The sequence below is a fragment of the Pelodiscus sinensis genome, chromosome 2, assembly GCF_052426305.1.
Source record: "Pelodiscus sinensis isolate ZL-2025 chromosome 2, ASM5242630v1, whole genome shotgun sequence".
NCBI classification, from domain to species: Eukaryota; Metazoa; Chordata; order Testudines; family Trionychidae; genus Pelodiscus; species Pelodiscus sinensis.
The window spans coordinates 77,499,344-77,521,695 of NC_143053.1; the positions used below are offsets into that span (position 1 = coordinate 77,499,344).

The window sequence follows — 22,352 nt, forward strand, 5'->3', positions numbered from 1 at the left end:
ACGATAAATAAAAAGGTTGTGCATTCTAGACTCTAGGTGCTCCTGCGATGAATTTCAAAAATAAAAACTGCTTTCAGAACTCGAAACTCCTCCACACACACCATAATTCTGATTTTTCTCAAACACCCATCTTCCCAACAGCCCATGAACATAATGTAAGTAGGATGGGATTTGTTTAATGTGTCAATCAATCTGCTGGTATGTATGTTTGTAGCTCCTCTTCACGGCACTGGCGAAACTGAGGCTTTAGAACTTGGCGACTTTAATATACATATATAACTGTTGAGAAATCTGTAGCAACTCAGGATTTCATGGCCAGCATGACACCACAGAACTATTGGGGAGGAAGAGGGAGGGCGGGGCAGGTGGTAGCTCTGCTTATATTCCTGAATTAGCTGTGAGAATAGAATTAAAGATTGAGTATTAGAAATGTTGACCGTGTCATGCATCCTTCATTTCCTCCTGTGCTTTTGAGTTTGGACTCAAGGAACTTTTAAATTGCTGAGCTGGGCAAAATGGTTATCAGAGTCAGCCGTGAGAATAGCTGCTATCAGAACACCAGCATTTTCAAACTGATGGAAGAATTTAAAAATTGATTCCCTCTCTTAATGTCCCCAGAAGACTATACTGTGTGGAGGTTAAGAGTGAGTGGATGGATGGATGGATGGATGGATGTGTGTCTGGCTACGTCTACATTGGCCCCTATGGATCTTGCAAGTAGGAATCTTGCAAGTAGGAATAAGAGATCCTCCGGAATAGGGCTTTATTCCGGAGGATCGTGCCAGTCTGGACGCTTTTCTCCAGCTTATCTCCAAGCCGGAAAAAAGCGGCGGCCATGAAAATGCAAATGCCGCGGGGGATATTTAAATCCCCCGCGCATTTGCCTCTTCCAAAGTTCTACATTTGCATCCCTATTCCGTAATAGGGGCCAATGTAGACGTAGCCTATGTGTTTTGGAAGCACAGTACTCTTTAAACTGAAAGGCAGTCAGCACTGATCTGAATCAAATAGAACATGTGGAAGCACTTTGGAAGCTTATTGATGTGGCTTCACCAATGTGCTTCAATCCTAGTTCTCAGCATCTCTGCTAATACAGACCTTTGGCCTCTTCTGAGATGGCTAATGTTGCCAAATCCATGTGATAGTTTTCTAATGATATCAAATATCAACTAATGAATAAACAGAGAATACAGTATTCAGTTTCCTTGTGACCGTAAGCTTGATCCCTTTTCTCCCAAAGAGGACAGTCAGTGTTTGCCTTGGCTATCCCACATTATCTTGGCCGATAGTCCATAAGGATGCTTAAGTGACAGCCTTTGGAGTAATAGCATTGTGTTTAAACCACTGAAGAAAGAGCTAAGGATGGTACCACCATTTTTCATTTAATTTTCCTTAACTGTGTCTATAAAATTGTCAAATATTTCTAAACTTTCACTTAATCTTTAAGCGTGTTTGAGGTAGGTACTAGATTGACAATGCAGTTTGCATCTTGAAGCTGTAAATACAATGGAATGAAAGGTTACTTGAGCAAAACTCACTTTTCCCTCTGGGCTGACTTTTGAAGCTCATTGATGTCACTTCCTTCCTCAGTCAGCAAGTGAATTTTTGTTAATTCTCAAGACCAGCTGTCCATGCTGTCAACAGAAAGCTATTAAAATTCCTTTAAAGTAAATCAAAATAGCCTAAAAACAAATATACTAGAAAACAGGAAAGCATCAGTATTCAAAGTCCACAAACCTTTGAGCAAAATAGTGTTGATCCAACCAGAGATTTCAAACACTGTACTTTCCTTGCAACTTGTATATCATTAGGGAATGTTAGAACACATTCCTTAATCCTCTATTGCCAAAAACCTTATTAGGTTAAAAAAATAGCCCAAAGATTTAATTCCATTTTTCACAAAGACGATCTTAATAAACATGGGGATGACTTACTGTAAGTCTCCCCTAAATGATGTTCCCTTTTTTTTTTCTCTCAGAGCTAAAAAGTACCATTTACATGTACCCAAACAAAGATACTACACCAACATGCATGCAGGAAATAATTATCATAAAATTCATTCTGTGGTACTGCCTAAAGTAATACGTTCTTTTTAGTTTTCTCCTTAGAATAAGGATCATTCTAAGGAATCAATAGAGAAGATCATTTTTCATATTAATAAAACCTTGTGTTACATTTAAAAATTCATAATACTGCTACCCAGTCTTTAAAAAAAAATCTATATTTTGTACACTCTACATGTCAGTACAAACAGATTCTAATGAAAAGGGATAGTATTTACATAACTATTCATGGAGTAAGAAGTGCCTAATGTCACTCAACAGCAGTTCCCTGGGCCTTTTAAAGAGGGATTTAAAGCTGCATAGGGAGTCCCATCATTATTGGGCTAGAAAATCATGGCTGATATATGTAGAGCTAGATCATGCCCCACTGGGGGGAGATGTGAAGAAATTCCGGGGGGGGGCATGAGGCGACCCAGCCCCACACACCCCCATCATTCCCACCCCAAGTTTTACTGCTATTTTTGTGGGAGAGGGGCGTAAGGGTTTCTCAAAAATCAAAAAGGGGGCATGATGCCGAACAGTTTGGGAACCACTAGATATAGGTAAGTGTGAAATTCTTGATCATCCACAAAGAATGTGGTGCATCTCCTACAGAGATTATATAATTAACATTGCCACAATTTTGACTATTACTGTATGATAGCACTTTACAAGGTACATTTCTATTGTCTCTTACCTGAAGGGTGAAACTAGGTTTGATTCTACAAAGAGGTGTAAGTTTTTGATAGAAGCACAGAAACTCCCACAATGAAGTAAAATCTATCCAGACTGGTATCTTGCTTCCAGTAATACACTATAATGAATGTTCAGAGGCAGGCCAAAATAAATAAATACAATTAATTCAACTAGCCAATCTGTGTCATTATGAGAAGGAATTTCTTCATGGCTGTGGGTGGATAGTAACTATAGCCATCGTGTGTGCACGCGAACATGCAATGCTAACTTAGCAAGTGTAACTATAGCTATCAGTCTTATTCGTGTGTGTGGCTAAACCAATGCGCTTCGCTATTTTTGAAGTGGGGGCCACTTTGGGGGGGAAAAGCCTTCAGTGTGAGAGCCACATCCTGGAAACCCCAACTCTTTGCCCAAACCATTGCCTTGTTCACCCATCCCCTCTCCCTCTCCCCTCTCATTTTCACTGGGCTGGGGAAGAAGTGGAGAGACCGGAGAGGCAGAGGTGCAGCAAGGGACCTGGCACAAGCTGGGACTCAACAGTCCCAGCTTGTGCTGGGTCCCGGCCCACTGTGGCTCTGTTTTTTAAAAGTAGTAAGAGCTGAAACCAGAGCCGCAATGGTCTGGGACATGGTGTGAGTCCGAACTGCCGAGCCTGGGCTCATGCCACCCCTGTGAGTTGGCCCCTTTATCTACTAATCGAATAGTCAATGGAAATTCCATCAACTACTCAATTAGCTTATTAACCGCTACTTAACATTCCTAGAGGGTATATGAGGAACAGGTTCAATGCTGCCGTTTGGGGTGCAGGAGGGTGTGGCACTACTTAGGGTGACCCCTCTCCTACACCACTCCTGGAAGAGATCAATGGGGCCCTGTAGTCCCTGGGAAGGGGGCAGTGGCTCTGTGCACTGCCCCTCTTAATAGTCACTGCCCCAACAACTCTCACTGGCCATAGTTCCCCATTTCTGGCCAATGGGAGCTGCAGAGGGCAGTGCTTGAAGGCAGGAACAATGCCTAGAGACCTCTGCTCCCTGCCCCCAGGGCAGCAGGGGCATGCTGGCCTCTTCTGGGAGTAGCATGGAGCTAGGTCAGCAGGAAACCTGCCTTAGCGGCAGCCCCACAACACTACCAGAGACAGTGACTGACAGGGAGCTGAACTTTTGGTCCATATGAGCTGCCAGGGCTAACCCTGGGCTAAATATTGCTGATCTCTTTGCCATAGTATCCTGCAGCAGTGAATCTCACAAGTTAATTAAGATGATTATAAAGCATATTTGCTGTTTAACTATTTGGCATTTGTTGTGTTCATTTTTAAACGTTTTATTTTTTGTAATGTCTGATGGAAAGATCAGGGTAGCATGAACTGGAGGCAAGTTTCAAAAGTTCTAGCTTAGGAGACTTCAACATCATGTCAGAGCATACATTCTAAAAGATCATATGTTCTAGCAAGGCACAAGAGATAACTGGCTAAGAATCCTGCACTTAATACTCTACCTTCAAAATGCAGGAGCAAGGATGAATGTTTCCCTATGTGGCTAGCCTTTCTGTCCTAGATTATGGACCCAACTGTGTTAACATGTTGGTACAGTATTGTGTATGATGTATATCCCATTATAACATATTTGCTATGGAGATAGGGAAAAAAAGTACTAGTGAATAGGAAATCCATTGAAAAATGTGCTTTTCAGAGCACTGAATGAAACCTTTTGTGAATTAGACTCTAATTTGGCAACTAGTTTTGCCAGGAAAAGAAACTTGAAAAGATGTTGAAGTATCTTTTCACATTGCATTTTGTTTAGAATACGTTGTTCTCAAAACTTTTTGTTCAATTCTAATGACATTTTTCAGGTTTTTTAATTTGGATAAGAAAAAATTAAAAAAACAATTTAAGTTCTAACTCAATTTTTTTGTTGTTTTTTGTTGTTTTTTTTGGCAACTGAACTGAAAAATCAGTTATTCACTCAGCTCTAATTTTCTGTAGGTCTTTCATACAAAGAGGGATACAAGTGTTGCTACCTCCCATTCCTCTTATATTTTTAAAGGTTAAATTGAGTATTATTATTAACAGGTTGGCTTCCTAATTTTTTTTTACTTCCCACTAAAATCTGATGACTGTGGTGCTGGTACATTCCCGCAATCTAGTTTCCATAGTTTCATCGCCATCTTTAAATAATTGTGATACATTCTTAATCTTATATTCATTGATTTCAAATGTAAGAGTAAAATAGGCATTTTTCCCATCTTCTGATGAGTGAACATCAATTAAAATAAATGTCTTAGCTTCTCTGCAATTTTCTTCATTCTTTATTTGCTTCATTATACTTTGGTGGTATAATAATTCTGATCTCTTTATACTTTTTCATATTAAAGGTTGAGCCTCTCCAGTCTGTCACCATCAGGATCTGACCAGTGCCGAACCAGAGAATTTACTGAACCATTGTCTAGCAGCATTATATACACATGTCTACTATTTACTTGCTTCTTAGAAAACATTTAGGGGTAAATTAGTGCAAAATAACAAAAAACACCTGAGAGCCAGAACAGGTGGCTGTAAACTAACTTTATGGGACTGCAGGAAACTTGGCTACACTCATGATATGTGGACATCCGGCTAACTTAAAATCATGACGGACCATGGATGTTGCCAGACCAGAGAATGGCAGACTAGAGAAGTTCTACCTGTATTACTCTTGATATTTTTGGTTGGCTATCTATCAAATTTCCCCTTAGTCCTCTTAATCTCTAGATTAAATGTTGCAGATACTTGCTCTAATCTATTAATGTTATCACTTTGGCCAGATTTCTTTTCTAAAAGATCCTTTTTTAGCCTCTGTTTGTTCTGTTCATTATCCTATTGTGAAGTCTGTTTTCCTTGACTGCCTCATTGTTACATACACAAAGCATACACAATTACTTTATTCACTGAAACGTTACAGATAATTATTTGTTTTTTTTTTCTTTCAGCGTCCGGAGAAAAATTACAACAGCAGATAATTAATCAGGTATTTTGCCATTTTTTCACACTTTGTTGCTCTACATTTTTATGTACTCTCAGAGAATTTTTGGAACTTTGAGACTGAGGAACCAGTAAGAGAGGCTAAAGTTAGGCATAAGGGAGGCAGATGATGTGATATACCCTCATCCCTTTCCACAACTCTACCTATGCACTTGAGTTTAGTATTGAAACACTTTTTTGTCTGAGGCCATGGGCAGTATCTTGAGCAGTTGTGTGCCAGTTTGCTATCTTGTTTTGTGATACAGGATGCCTCCAACTTGTGATGCTATCAGTTCCAGAGATAGCGTTACAAGTCAGGGGCGTCGTAACTCAAGTCCACACTTATGACTGGTGTTGTACACCATCGTAAATGCAGGGCCGAGGACATAAGTCAGGGGATTTCAGCCCCTTCCACACTTACGGAAAAGGTCATAAGTGCGAGGGGTCATAAATTGAGCCGTCGCAAAGCGGGGGCCTACTGTATGGACAAAGTTAACAGGTAGTTTGTCTACTAGCTTTGAAAATGCCAAAATGTTGACTTGTACAAATGGTGGTTACACCTATTCTATTTGACAGCACAACTTTTTAAAAGTCGGTGTGAAACATTTATGCTGATGTATTAATGTGCAAATGATACACAGCACATTGCAGTCTGAACTTTGGTTTTATTTTTTAATTACAACTGCATGTTTTAACTACTAGGTTACCAAACTGTGACATTGCTTGTGTCATTATCATATTCTGAGTCCAGTGGCTGAGCCATAAAGTAAACTGCGTTTTGATTCTGCTTTTATTACAGCATCAATTAGAGGAAAATACAGTTTGCAGAGATAACATTTTAATATTATATTTACTATTTCTGTGGCAGAAGGAATGGGTACATAAATGAGTCATTACTAGCAATTCAGAGTGTAGGAATTTGCATATGTGTGAAAATTATACTGAACTGGAATTGTTTCAGCCAATGAAATACCAGGAATGTTATAGTTACTTGTTTAGAGCTAGCTGAGAAATTTTCAACAAATGATTTTCTATTTAAAAAAAAAACAATTAAATCTAAACTGAAACTGTACACAAAACCCCATATATCAAAAAATAGTGTTGAAAAGATCAAAATATTTTGACAGTTTTCAATTAAAAATTGGGCTTTCTGGTTCAAATTTGACTTGTTTTAAAATGTAAGTCAATTTGACTAGCATTTGAAAAGTTGAAATCAAACTTCAAAGCATTTTTTGAAATTATTGAAGCAAAATGTTTTGGTCGACTTCTTTTTTCCCCACTACAGGTAATTTTTTTGTGCATAAATGTTTGAGATTTTGACTATTTGTACCAGTTTAAGACCGTGAAAAAATTCAAACACTCAGATATTCGCAGGATGGGAAAACTATTTCTCGTCCAGCTCTCTGTATAGTCTAGGCCAGCGGTTCTCCAGGTGTGGTCAGTGGCTGCATCCTAGGTGGTCCACAGCTCCAATTCAGGCCTCACCACCGCACAGCAACAGCTCCAGTTTCTGGGCACATGGGGGAGGGGAAGAGAGGCGGAGGTGAAATAAGCCCCGATCAGACCCAGCTTCCAACTTGCATCTGCTCCCAGTGTCCCTGAGAGCCGCCCCAGCTTCCCACCCACCTTCACCAGGCAACATGGACCCGGCGCAGAGCCAGGACACAGGCACCCCAGCTATATTTAGGCCCAGCCTCTGCATGTGCACTGTTGCTGCTCCACTCCCCCCCAGCTCCGCAGGCGTGTGGGGACCTGCAGGTAAGGAGACAGGAACAGGCCACCCTGACCCTCCATGCATGCCGCTGCTGCTCTGCCCACCCTGCTCCCGCTGGCATGTGGGGGGGCTGGGAGAGAAGGAAGCAATAGTGTGGGAGAGTCCACCCCCGGCATACCCAAGAGACGCCCTGGCTCCCCGCCTGCTTCCACCGGGCTGCCATGCCCGGCACAGAAACCTCACACAGAGCCGGGACCTCTTCCAGAGGTAGGGGTGGGGGGCCAGAGGTGCGAGGGAAGTGGGGGCCAAGGTGAGGAGGCAATGGGGGAATGGGGACTGGTGTGTGATGGGGTCAGGCTCAGAGATTGTAGGACCTGTGGGCACATAGTAAAGTGTGACCCCTCCCCATAGGCAAGGCTGTGCAAGGAACAGACCCCGGGGGACTGCCCAAAACTCAACCCATGCCAGGGACACAGACAGAGCGCAAGCCCTGGACTAATACAGGGGGAGAGCAGGTCTGGTTTGCTTTCAGGGAGGACAAGGATGCCCAGGTCAGTCAGTCTCCTCTGAAATCACCCCCTGCTCTAACAAACCTGACCCTCCCACCTCTAGCTGAGGACAGAACATCACCCCTTTAGCATCACATCAGAGAACTGAGGTCAGTGTCAACCAACAGTTCTTCCTGAAACCCACTGAGTGACTGTGCAGTGCTACTTTTACACAGTGCCACCCCAGAGGTAGCTGCATCTCAGCACTGAGCAGGGGATCCCTGCCTAAACAACTCCACTGCTCCACCCCAGGGACAGCTGCTTCTTCGCACCAGGTGAGAGATCCCTGTATAACCAGCCCTAGTGTCAATGCTGCACAGTCCCTGGCTGTCTCATAGCCTGTGAAGTGTCCCTGAGTCCTGCCATGGGGGGATGCTGAGAGCCAACATCTCTGGCAAGGTCAATGAATTGGACAGTTATAGGAGTAGGGAGCCTAGTAGCTACTTGCTGGCCAGGGCTTAGCTGAGCTCCCTCCCGATCCCACTGGGGGAATGGAAATGCAGTGACACACTGTCCAGAGGCTTTCCCCGCTGAAAAGGGGCACAAAGCCAGTTAAGCGCCCCCCGCTCATGCTCAGACCCCCCGCACCTCAATCCCCCTCGCTCACCTACCAAGACCCGCACCTACAGTTTGTGCCTATGCTTTCCCTTGCTCCTGCATCCTCCCTCCTGGCCACACACTGCACCCTCCTTTGCTCTTGCTTCCTCCCCTCAGGCCAGATACCTACTCACAGCTTTCTTCTGCACCCTGCCTTGTACCCTCACCCCCTTCTGCACCCCACCTCCCACCCAGATCCTGCATCCTCATCCTTATCCCACTCGAGAGCCTGGGGGGGGGGTCCACAAAATCTACTAACTCTGGAACCCCAGAAAAGTAAATCTGGCCTACGGGAATCCCTGAACCTCAGTCGTCCCTGTCTCTTCCCATCGCCCCGTGATCAGAGGAGTGAGGTGTCTCAGTTGAGAGCCACATCAGTGAGGGTTGGGGATTTTTTTGGAGGAGTTTTTTTGCTTTTCACTTGTGTGATCCCCAACTGATTTATCTGCGGGTCAGTGGCCCTGATCCAAAAAAAGTTCCCCACCTCTGCCATAAATAAAGAAAACATTGAAACCTTTTGAGTTGGACATAAATTAATATTTTACTTTATTTAAAATGAAGTTTGATAAATTAACGTGAGAAAGTTAAAAAGCTGAATCTGTTTAATAATTTAAATTAAACCATTCTCCTTAGCTGCAGCACTGGCAAAGTGGCTTGGTAAGTTTCCGTGAGCAGCTGGTGGTATGTGGAAAGGTTTGCATTGAGCCAAGTGGTCCATGGACCAGAAAGTTTGAGAACCACTGGTCTAGGCAGCACCCTTTTTCCGCATGATGACAGAATTTATTTGCTTAATGATCGATCATACTGTTTTTCTTAAATAACCACAAGTATGTAAGTCCCTGTACTCTTAGTGACTGAAAGGTGTAGCACTCTTGGTTCATTCTTAAAAATGTTCAAAAGACCAAATAACCAAATTTAAGCAGAAATATCATCTAAAGAAAAAGCAGTACAGTACAAAAAGGAGACAAAAATATCCACCGTTCTTCTGAGAAGCTATTCTTATCCCATAGTATATTCACTTTACATAGAAGTTGTGCTCTGATAATAGGCATTTAAACAGTTACAAAACTCTGTCACTAAAATCCAACCAACCAATTCATAACAGTTCCTTAGCTGGTTGTTTTGTTCTGTACTTTTCTTATATCTCCCTTGGATACAGCATTCTAAACCAGTTGCTAACGAAGGTACCCTTACTAGAACATAGAACAAATATATTTTGCCTTTGACAAGTTCTCTATTAGTGAATGCCAAAGCTGACTTCAGCTTTGCAATGTGTGAACACAAATGTGAGAAGAGCATAAGATATTCAGTTAACATAACTTCCCAATTGTACACGTTTTGAAATATATATTAGATAGTAATGTGTGAATAATACACAGATATGTGTTTAGACCACGTTAATGTACTATCTAATAAACTGAACACTTATTCAGTCACAACACAGAAAAACATTGTATAATGGTTGCACTTTTTAAAAAATGTTATAAAAGAATTAAAATCTGTGTACTCTGACTGCAGTCCTAGAAGTAACTATCCGTTCACATGGATACCTCAATTATAGCTACTCCATGCCCAGAAGTATGGTACAACTAAGGGATTATGTTAACAAGTACAATACAACTAAGCTTTATGGGAATTAGTTAAGAGGATATTACTGAAGAGAAAATGGATCTCTTGTGGCCACTTTTAGTGAAGGTCTATGGAAGGGAAAACCTGACAGCAGCGGTCAGTTGGAGCAAAGGAGTGTGAGACCGCCGGTCAGTATGCCAGGGCATGGAGTTCCCTTTTTGATATGACATTAATTTCATGATGTTCCCTGTTAACTCAATAATAATTGTTTTCCTGTGGATGATAAGCCTGGGCTGTGGCTTCAGAATTTATGTAGCTATCAAGAAGAACCTTCCCATTTTCTAAAATAATACAATTCATTAGAAACTTCCAAAACTCTACTTTGAGCAAGAGTGATGCAGTTTTATTTTAAAACGTAATTTAATGTTATCTTGAGAGGGGGCTATACTAGTTGGCTGACTAGAAACCTAACTCTTGATATAGTTTTGGTAATATTAAAATTAACCTAAACTCTAAATACCCCTAACAAGAAGTAGGTAAACTAGGTTTACCCTGACCTAAGCTACTGTGTGTTCCATCTCCCAAAGGAGGTTCAGTGTAGGATGTTTCCTTTAACTTATTAGTGTAACGTAGTGATATAATCAATATTTGTCAACACTTTAGGTGTCTTAGTTGTTGCACCTATGCCTGTTCCTTAAATGCATTGCATGCATGACACAATGTATTGACCATACTGTCTTCCCTTCCGGAATTGTTTAAGTACCCTATTTGTCGCCCGTTAACTTTGAAACATTTAATTTTACAGTAGAATGCATTGACTTCATGTGTTTATTTCATACTGAAATAATGTGGTTTTGAACTCAAGCTGTAGTCTCATTTTAAATATACTTGTAGATTCATAGAGTTAGAAGAGTCTGAAAGTCTTTTCCTCCTACAAGATGCAGGATTTGTTGTGTCTAAACCATCCAATGGATGGCTGCCCAGCCTCTTTTAGAAAATCTCTAATGAAGAAGTTTCCATGAGTTCCAGAGGCATTTTATTCCATTGTCCTACCATTCTTACAGTTAGGAAGTTTTGCCTGAGGTTTAATCTAAATCTGTTATGCTGTAGTATAAACCCTGTCCTGCCTTCTGTGGCAAGTGAGAACAACCTTTCTGCATCTCTTTTTTTTTTTTTATGGCAGCCTTTCAAGTATCTGAAGACTGTCCCTCCTTAGTATCCTCTTTTTCAAACTAAACATACTGGCTACGTCTACACTGGCCCCTTTTCCGGAAGGGGCATGTAAATTTCATGAGTCGTAGTAGGGAAATGCGCGGGGGATTTAAATATCCCCCGCGGCATTTAAATAAAAATGTCCGCCGCTTTTTTCCGGCTTTTAAAAAAGCCGGAAAAGAGCGTCTACACTGGCCCCGATCCTCCGGAAAAAGCGCCCTTTTCCGGAGGCTCTTATTCCTACTTCAAAGTACTACTTTCGGAAAAGGGGCCAGTGTAGACGAGCCCACGCAGTTACTTTAGCCTTTGCTCATATGGCTTGTTTTCCATCCCTTTGATCATCTCTTTTGCTCACCTCTGGATCCTTTCCAGTTTCTCTACGTCCTTTCTATCCAGTGAAAATTGGACATAGTACTCTAGCTGAGGCCTAACCTGCACCAAGCAGAGTGGTACTGTCACTCCCATGACTTGCCTGCTATGTCTCTTGCCTGCTATGTCTCTTTTTTTAGCAACAGCATAACACTGCTGATTCATATTGAGGCTGTGATCCACAAGTCACAGATCATTCTCAGCAGTGCTGCTGCCAAGCTCGTTATCCTTCATTCTGTATTTGTGCATTTGGTTTTTCTTCCCTAAATTTATCACCTTACATTTGTCTTTATTTCATTTTGCAGTCTATGGCCCAGTTTTCCATTTATCAAGATCCCCCCTGAATTTTATCGCCATCCTCCCAAAGTGTTTGGAGTCGCTGTGTGTCATCTGCACATTTGATCTCTCTTCCTACATCCAGGTCATTAATGAAGACGTTAAATAACACCAACCCAGAACAGTCCCTGTGGAGCCCACCTGAGACCTCCTTCCAGTCTGACATCATTCCATTAATAATTACTCTTCACCTGTGGTTGTCTATTATATATCCCCTTTATGGTAGTTCTGATACTAATGGAGTTGCTGGTGTCCTGTCCTGTAATTAATTCCCTTTGAAGACTTCCAAGAATAAACCAGAGAAGATTGTAACTTCAAAATCAGATTCATTTTTAAATCTCTTTGAAAAGGTGTAGACTATCCCCATGAAAGTGGTTTGATTTGAAGAAGTGTCCCTTTGATTTAAAAAATAGTTAAAAATGGGATGGATTCTGATGGCCTAAGACTTGCAGAAACATTGTTTAAGATAAATCCTGGTGTCTGTTCAGCCCAAGAGCAAGGATGTGTGTTAAGTACCACTGGGGAAAAAGTAAAGGAGATAGAATATTCCTTGTACCTAAGACCTACTTTTAGTACCAGTGATGACAGCCTTGTGTAAGAGATACTTTGCAGCCTTCCTGTTGAAATGTGTATACAAGTCAGCCCTTGGGCATCTAGTCCTGCATGTCCCATCTTTCACTCTCAGTATGCTCATGTTTGTAGAGTTAGACTATCACAGTAAATGTGAAAATGTTCTGTGCACTATTATAAATTAATTACATACAATATTTTGAGGGTTGACCCTTTCTGATTCAGCCCAGATATCTTGCATCTCCAAAATCACTGCTGTGGTTTATCTCCGTTTTTTGTTTTTCTCCTCTACCTTTGTGTGAACCCCATGTAGAAAAAACTGACAATAGGGCCTCCCATTTGGAAATGAAGCAACTGTGGTTTGAGCACTGCACTACTATTTTTGTTATGTAATTGACATTCCGACTTCATACCTACTTCCTTACTCCCCCAAAAAGTATGGGCTTGCAGAGATGCCTGAGACATTCCAACTTCATACGTACGTACTTACTCCCCGAAAAAGTATGGGCTTGCGGAGATCCAGTGCTTTTAGTCTTCTAAATCAACTTTTTTTTTAATCAACTTAGCCATTCCTTGTTTCCCCGTATACTGTTTTCCCCACTGCACTTGAAATTACAACATACTGGCATAAGAATCATACAGTCATACAACACTAGAACTGGAAGGGACCTTGAGATGTCACTGAGTCCAGTCCCCTGCCCTTACGACAGGACTCAGTACCATCTAGACCATCCCTGGTATACATCTATCTAACCTGCTCTTACATATCTTCAGAGATGGAGATTCTACAACCTCCCAAGGCAACTTATTTCCAGTGTTTAACTACCCTGACAGGGAGTTTTCCTAATGTCCAACCTAAACCTCTCTTGCTGCAGTTTAAGCCCATTGCTTCTTGTTCTATCCTCAGAGGCCAAGGAGAACAATTTTTCTCCCTCCTCTTTGTGACACCCTTTTAGATACCTGAAGACCACTATAATGTCCCCTCTGTTGTCTCCTTTCCAAACTAAACAAGGCCAATTCTTTCAGTCTTCCTTCATAGGTCATGTTTTCTTAACCTTTAATCATTCTTTTCTAGACCTTTAATGTTCTTCTCTGGATCTTCTCCAATTTTTCCACATCTGACTTGAAATGTGGTGCCCAGAACTGGACACAATACTCCAGTTGAGGCCTAATCAGTACAGAGTAGAGGGGAAGAATGACTTCTTGTGTCATGCATTAACAGGAGTGTTGTAAGCAACCCAGAATCATGTTTGCTTTTTCTGCAACAGCATTATACTGTTGGCTCATATTTAGCTTGTGATCTACTATAACTCCTAGATCCCTTTCTGTAGGACTCCTTCCTAGACAATCACTTCCCATTCTGTATGTGTGAAACTGATTGTTCCTTTCTAAGTGGAGTACTTTGCATTTGTCCTTATTAAACTTCAACCTGTTTGCCTCAGGCCATTTCTCTAGTTTGCCCAGATCATTTTGAATTATGACCCTATGCGAGACTAGTTCTACCCTGAAAGAGACCAAACTTGTAGCTGAGATTCTAATACCCCTGCATGTGTCATCTTCTTTATTCCACATTGGTTAAAGATGAAAAGTAATGTAACTTGGCTTTATAAGTATCCTCCTATCCATTCTAAGTTTAGAATAGTCCTTCACGGAAGAAAACAATGTGTAATGGGAATATAGTATCCTCTTTGCTGTGCAATGAAAATGACCTAATCCTGTGGTTTAATCATAATGCCATTCTATCTAATAATAATTCTGCCTCAAAAAGGCATTGTGATTTATCTAGCTTGTGTTTGTACAGCACATGAAATATGGGCATCACAAGGGGTAGACAAACCCCAGTGAGAGCCACTCACCAGCCCCGTACTGCGCAGGGGCAAGACTGGAACTGCCCATGCTTGAAGCGCCAGTGAATGGGGCTCGCAGCGTGACTGGCTGAAATCTACTCACCATGGGTGAGTAGATTCAGCGATTTGTCAAGCCCTGGGCATCACAGCGTACAGGTAAAGTATTGGGATGAATTTCTGTGTGAAATGGCATATAGCTAGTGCCGTGTTTGGGCTTCTTGTCAGCATGGGTTGCTATATAATCTTATTTATGTATTACAGTTTTGATTTAAAGATAAAGTCACCTAACTTTACAGAAGCACAAATTGTGATTGAGAGAAAATGTATATGCTTTGAGACCTTTTAGTCCCTCTTTCAAAGCAATATGGAGGAATTGGAATTTGTCATTGCTGAATTTACATCAGTATTCTTCACTTGAACCTAGTTTTCTTTTTATCCTCCTTGTGGTATTTCTAAAAGAAATGAATGTCTTGTTTCTGCAGAGAGTGAGGTATGTGTTTACCTGCCGATAAGAATGGAATGATCTCTGCCCTGTTTACCAGGAAAAGATCCCAGTGGAATCTACCACGTCCTCCACTAATGTGGAAAATATTGCTGTGTTCAGAGAGGTGCTGCATTATATTATGTGCCTCTCTCTCAGAAGAGCTTCTCCCCTGCCTCCATTTGTATATACTCTCCTCTCACCCCCCCCCCCCCCCACCCACTATTCACAGCCTAATATACACTCTTAGACTGGTGAAGATGATTTGGGACATTTTATATGTTATGGGACAGTTTTTAAACACACTTTCCCTAATAGTACAGTTGCCAGCTCTGATTGCACAAAACCAAATGCCCCTTCCTTGTGGTCCCCCCCCCCCCGCCTCACGACTTCTCCAAGGCAGCACCGCCTGCTTCCTTTTCCCTACCCTCATTCACTTTCATAGGGCTTGGGTAGGGAATTGGGATTTGAGGCTGGAGGTGTGGCCCAGAAATGAGGGGTTCAAGGTGTTGGAGAGGGCTCCATGCTGGGGATGGGGGTTGGTGGTGCAGGGTTCTGGTAGTGCTTACCACAGCTCCGAGGAAATGGCTACCAGATACCTGCAGCCCTGAGCGCAGGAAGGCTCCATGATCGGCTCCTTCTCCAACTGCTGCCTCCACAACTCCCATTGGCCAAGAACTCTGTGACCAGAGCTGTTGGGGGGAGGGGAGCAGTGCCTGTGGGCCCAAGGGCAGCACATGCAACCTCCTGGTACTTAGGGGTTGCAGGGACCTAGCTGTCACTTCCAGGAATCACGTGGCTGCTTTAGCCCTAGCCTCCTGCTATGCTACCATGCCACCAACTGGACTTCACAACAACCCCAACAACAATGCCAACTGGACCCACTAGGGACCCTTTTCAACCCAGCATTGCAGTTGAAAGCCCTATTTGGTTGTCTACTAGAATGACTGGTTGAAAAGGGACCCTACTCATAACTCTACCTAATAGGACATCCAGATCCCACATGTGAATGTTCAGAACATCACTTAGGTGCATTTATTGTCAATTTAGACAGAGAAGAGCCTGAGTGCCCAAATCTGAGTTTTGGCTGTATTGTTAAGAAGTTAATATTCACAAATTAGACTCTGTTTTAAAATGTATTTTGATGCAGTTATTGTTATAGTTTTGAAATGTTATAATATACTGAATTATCAATTCTTTCTTAAATACTAGATGGGCTGAAGTGTGTCTGGGGGGGAAAAATAGTTGCTTTAAAAGTAAAACTGTGAACGTATGTAAAAATAGTTGCTTTAAAAGTAAAATATGCCTGCTTGCTTTGAGTTATGAACATGCAAGATTGAGAAGCAACACTTATTTTTGGTTGGTTGGTTTGTTTCTTTGTTTGTTCTGATATGACCAGTACTGTAAGGGTTATTTCTTAACTCTAAATAAATTGTAGTATACGTGACACTAAATGACTTCCAAAAATACATTTATCATCAAATGAGAACTATTCATATCTTAAAAGCAACACAAGCAAGTAAAATTATCTAAATGTAAAAAAGGCATATTGCATATTAATCTCACCTGTTTAGTTCAAATAAAAGATTAACGTGTCACATATTGAACTTCCTGACTCAAGATTTCCTAAAAATGTATGCTTTCCTAAAATATAAGGTCCTTATATACATGAGAAATGTGCTTTATATGCCAAGTACTGCATTGTAGACATAAAAATGTTTACTTGCCTAGAGCATTAAAGTCATCTCTATAGCATTTTCCATAATGAAACTCTCATCCTCCTTTTATGTGGTGTCAAAATTGTATTTGATGTTGTATTTCCTCTGCTTATGGATTTTAGCCTTAAATAGAGATAATAATGTATGTCTGATAAACAACACTGGTCAAATATATTGACCTACTAGTGAATTTGGAATGAAAATGCAACAAGGTAAACTCATACAAAGAACTGATAGGGCTATTTTGCATTCATTGAAATGTGGCCTACTGGATAGTGATATATGCTGGTGGCATGAGAATCAGAATGGTAATTTGACAGACAGTGATCATATGGAAAAGCTTGTTGGTTTTATTGGATTAGTGGATCCATTTTGCAGTGAGCCAGTGTTTGTCTTTCCTATGATGAGCATAGTGAATAAATACTGCAGACACACAAATAGCCATATTTTGTGTGAAATTGACAGATCTGAGAATCACCACCTTATCCAGATCCCACATGTGAATGTTCAGAACATCTCTTAGGTGCATTTATTGTCAATTTAGACAGAGAAGAGCCTGAGTGCCCAAATCTGAGTTTTGGCTGTATTGTTAAGAAGTTAATATTCACAAATTAGGCTCTGTTTTAAAATGTATCTTGATACAGTTATTGTTATAGTTATCCTGATGCCAGAAAATACTGATGAATGTAAATGAAACTGTGTTACACCACTTGTAGTAGGCTTAGTCAACATTGTCTTTACTACACTGTATTTTGACAATATATGATATTATTAAACAAAAAAATCTATATTAAAAAGAAATTAAGGATTCAAAGTTAGGAAATGCCTGCTCTTGCAAAAGGCATTATGGTAAAGTCTTTAATTACATGATAACAAACTGTTGTTTCCATAGTATCCCTACCTCATTCAACACGCACAACAGATGGTGCTAACTTAATGAGCAGCTATTTGTTGTTTTGTTTTCTGCGCGTTGTTTAAGGTGTACTCCCATACTTTATTTACTCCATTCTGTTCAAACCCTGCTCTGAAGTCAGAGATATTAATTTCCTCACGGGCTTTTTTATGTTGCTTGTCACTATGGAGTCAGAATACTTCACAAATGTTAATGAATTGTTCTTTACCTTCGTAAAATGGAGAACAGAGGCTAGTAGCTCTTAATAGATTTAAAAGACAGAGCCACAGCAAGGTTCGCTCCCAGGGCCAGAAGCTAGCCCTTCTGTGGCTCTGCAGTTCTCCCCCTTATCAACTAATCGATGGAAATTCCATTGACTAGTCAATTCGCTGATTAAATGCTATTTAACATCCCTAGTCCAAAGTATCCACGAATCATGGGTGCCCAATCTGAGATGCCTAGAACCTGAGTTTTCAGTGTGCTTATCATTATATAGCATTTTATGCATTCAAAGCACAGCTCCCATTGACTTCAGTCACAGCTATGAGTGTCCAGCACTTGTGCAATTCAAACCCCAGGGTCTTAAGTTGACACCAAGAAAATGAAAACAAAGTTAGTGACTGCCTGCTCAGCCTTAGGCATGTTCTAAACTCTACCATGGTTTTGTTGAGCATATACAAACTGCAGTTTTTCAAAGGTTTACAATTTGTTCAACTCTAGATGGACGTTCACAGGACAGCAAAAACCCTACTCCCACTCCTCCTCTATGCGTGGGAAGGGTGCTAGTGCTGATGCTGGGCTGTGTAAGGCACCACATCCCTGTTTACAGCTGTGGCAAAGGTGAGAATTAAACCCAGATCTCTTGAGTGCCAGTCTTTCCACCTTTGGCTAGAAGTTTGTGAAGGTATTGAGGGGAAAGACCGCATCATATGCCAGAATGTGGCTCTTTGTAGCTTATTGCTGTTTCAGTAAGGATAAATCATTTTGTGAGGAGTGGGGTATATCAAAGAATAAAAAAATCAGAAAAACTATGTGCAGCCCCAGCCACTCCCAAAAATGCCTTTTGTTCACTGTGCGGCCAGTTCCTTCCCTTTGCGTGTAGTTAACCTGTTTAAAGATAGCTCTCTTTGTCTAGTTAAAGGGAAACAAGAGTTAGATCTACAGTCCTAATTTACCACTAAATCCAGACACAGGGCCACTTCCCAACTTCCTATCAGGTGTATCATATAGTGCAAGTGAATGCACAACTACTGGCTTAGGAGGGAGCACTTCAATTAATGTAGCACGGGTTGTCAAAATGTCTCGATAAAAGACTCACTGCTCTCCATAGTGATTTTTGAAATCCATTTCTTTTCACATTGTTAGAGTCCAAGTGTATGTGTGAGGGGGAAAGTTTGAGAGGGAGTATTTATGTGGTTGACTTTTTTTTTTTTTTTTTAAGTATCAAGGAACAGTGAAGCGTTTTGCTCTCATGTCAAAATGGAAAGTTCTTAAAACATTGTAGTTATTGCAGTTAGTGATTAATCTGGAATTATCTGCCAGTGCCAGCTGACTATTGTTAGTAGGTTTTTAAGTTGTGTTTTTAAAAAATTATAATTGTATCCAAAGGCTTGTGTTTTATAAATACAAATAATGGCCAAGATTGTCAACAGTGTTTTGAGATTGCTCAATTCAGACACACTGAAGGAACATAATACACAGAGGATGAGTCCTCTGTACTTTCTGTAGTGGGTTCTCATATCCTGAACACCCAAAAATGTAAACACTCAAAATCACTGATAGCTTTTGAAAAACTTGGTCATCATAATGTCCTGTCTTCAAAAATTCTAGCAGAGATTTCATATGGGTTTACCTCCGACCTCCACAAAAAGGTTAAAACCCTTCAACACTATGTGGCTGGGCTGTCATTCAGTCAATGCTCCCAGACACAAAAACCAGTTTGCCAGTATTGCAGGGGTAATATATTATTATGAATCCTATATACTACAGTAGTGCCTAAGGGCAAACCAAGGGGGGACCCTATTGTGCTAGGTCAGAAGTGGGCAGACTTTGTGCTCTGAGGGCTACATGTGGGTACAGAAATTGTACGAAGGGCAATCAATGTGAATGTTACGGAGATGGGTGTTGAGGACTCTGTAGGGCATAGTGGGGGTGGGGAAGGACTAAAGAGGAGCTGTACCAGGGAAGCAGTGGAGCAGTAAAGGTAAGTCTGGGTAAGGCTTACCTGCTAAGCCTCTGAACAGCTCCACCCACTGACTGCACTGCATGGAGCTGGCAGGAAGGCAGGACCTGAAGCTTATGGGGAAGGGAGTCCAAAGGGGAGGGACCAGGGACTAGTGTCCCTGGTGGCCGAATGACAAGCTATCCCTGCTCACTGTGCTGCCCAGGAGTGGGGATGGCTCCTCCCAGCAAGGCTCTTCTGACCCTGCTGCCTGGCAGGAGCTTGGGGACCAAACTGAAGGGTCTGATGGGCCAGATGGGACTCTTAGGCCATAGTTTGCCCTTCTCTGTGCTAGGTGCTATACAAACAGAGCAGTGAATGGTCCCTGCCCCATAGAACTTACAATCTAAATAGACAAGGCAAACACATTGTAGATGAAAGAATATAACGTGTATTAAAAGATAAGCTTATTTAATTGGGGATAAAGTACATGGGAAAGGAAGGGAGATGAGAGGGACAGGGCAGGGAATAAGAGGGTAAGAGGAGCAGGTGTTGAAGTGAAGCTTTCATGTAGAAAACACCCATTTGATGGCCTTCCCCTTTAAGCAGAGTTCAGACTATGGAAAAGCATCTATTGTTCTCACTAATTAACCCAGTTCCTTACTCAATTATATATACACACATGCAGAGGTTGTTAATCTCTTCTGTGAATTTCCGGAGAGAGTTTCCTTGGAGTTAGGTGCTAATGTGCCTTTGAAAATCACCCACTGCTCAGTTTCAATTCTTAAGTATAGTTTATTTATAGCAACACACACTGCAACCACGCCACTCTTTGTGATGCTTACAGCAGTATTTATTAACCTCTTTTATATAATCTTCTATGGAACACACAGCTTAACAGGAAAAGAAAAGGAAATTAACACAGCAACAAAAAGAAGCTTACATATTTATTAAATTCTTTTCTTGTCCTTAGACAGTCCCATGTCATCATTTTCCCCCACCCCCAAGTCTTTGTTCTGTTTGGAGGTTTTTTCTTCTCAGCTTCCTAAAAGGATATCACTTTCAAGTGACTTCTTCTAGGGATGTTAACTAGCGATTAATTTACTAGTTGAGTAGTCGATGGAATTTCCGTCGACTAGTCGATGGAATTTCCGTCGACTAGTCGATAAGCATTTCCACGTTCTGCCTTTGAACTCCAGCAGGGGCTCTTGTGCCTTTCAAAGTTGGAACGCCGCATGGAACCCAGGGCCAGTGGGACTTCCTCTTTGAAATGCACAATAGCCCCTGCTGGGGCTCTTGTGCATTTGAAAGCGGAAGCGCCCGCATGGAACCTGGAGTCAGCTGGGGAGTCCCCAGCTGATTTCGGGCTCCAGGCGGCGCTGCCGCTTTCAAATGCCCGTGGAGCCTGAGCATTTCAAAGTGGCTTGGAGCCCAGGATCAGCGGGGGACTATCCTGTCGACTATCCGATAAGCATTTGCTTACCGGATAGTTGACTAGTTCTTAACATCCCTAACTCCTACTATATGTAAGTTGTACTTCTGAGGCTCCTCTGTAGGATTCAGCATATCCTGCTCCAATAGAGTATTCATGTCTGTCTCATACACTTCAGCATTCATTCCAACTGTTGTATTCTCAACTGTTGTATTCTCAGTTTCTGAGTTAACCAAGTTGAAATGCTGTCCTCTTCTTGTAGCTCCTTTGTGTATCCTTGATGATAACTTTGAGCTTGGTTCTGGGTCTCAAATGGAGACAGAACTGAATAGCATCAATACCAAGGTTATGGTCATCTCTGTCCTTTCCCCTGATTTGATGGAATCAAACTAGCTCACCAGTTATAAAAAGTTTCTCCATATGATCTTCCATCATATTATTTAATACTCTGATATTTTATCTAAGGGTCTTCAAATACATACATATACATATACATATACATATACATATAGTAACTCAAGTGACCCATAGTCCTTTGTTCCATAGATTTAGGGTCCTCAGCTGATGATCAAACAATGAGGAGTCATGAGGTACTATTACAACTCTTGATTTCTCTCTTCACTGGGCTTTTGGAAATATTGAAATCATCAGGTATTGTTAGGCAGACATCTTAGGCAAGAACAAGAACATCAGTAACAATGCTGTCAATTGGAGATGCCCCCTCCCAGATGATAGTCCTCTCACTGCCTTAGCAAAGACTCCTTTGGACAAAAGCACCATATTTTACATTGTTGTTTCTGTGTTTTATCAAATAAAATGCCTTCAGAGGTTGGAAAAGGATTTTTTTTAGCCCCACAGTATCCAGGTGTGTTTCCCGATTTCCTATACAAAATTGCCTCTTTTAAATTCTAGATTTTTCCATTCTGAGCAAAAGCATATGCTGTCTCTGTATTGAGAGAACACTATATTCCACAATGGTTGTGATTTTCTTCTATTGAAACATTCCATTGTTTCACCATCATTCACTGTGATACCTAAATGCAACTTGAACTTACAATCATTCACTGCTTCAGGACTCTCTTGCTCTTGGACTGCACCACTCGCTTAAATCCTTCCCATTCTTGGGCAAAAATTTGCCCTTAATCTCTAAATATATGCATCTATCTAAGATGA

The 22,352-nt window shown here is 41.4% G+C and overlaps 1 protein-coding gene across 4 annotated transcripts in view; it reads left to right on the plus strand.

Annotated features, from left to right (window-relative positions):
• The window catches only part of CHST9 (carbohydrate sulfotransferase 9), a 249,544-nt gene that overhangs the window by 217,068 nt on the left and 10,124 nt on the right, over window positions 1-22,352 (plus strand). For 3 of the 4 annotated variants that reach the window (XM_075920797.2, XM_006127192.5, XM_014575547.4), the window contains one exon: window positions 5,703-5,740. In XM_075920797.2, the coding sequence (XP_075776912.2) occupies window positions 5,703-5,740 (38 nt within the window). Of the gene's footprint in view, window positions 1-5,702; window positions 5,741-18,308; window positions 18,427-22,352 lie in introns of those variants that run through there. The other variant, XM_014575550.4, reaches the window with a different exon arrangement.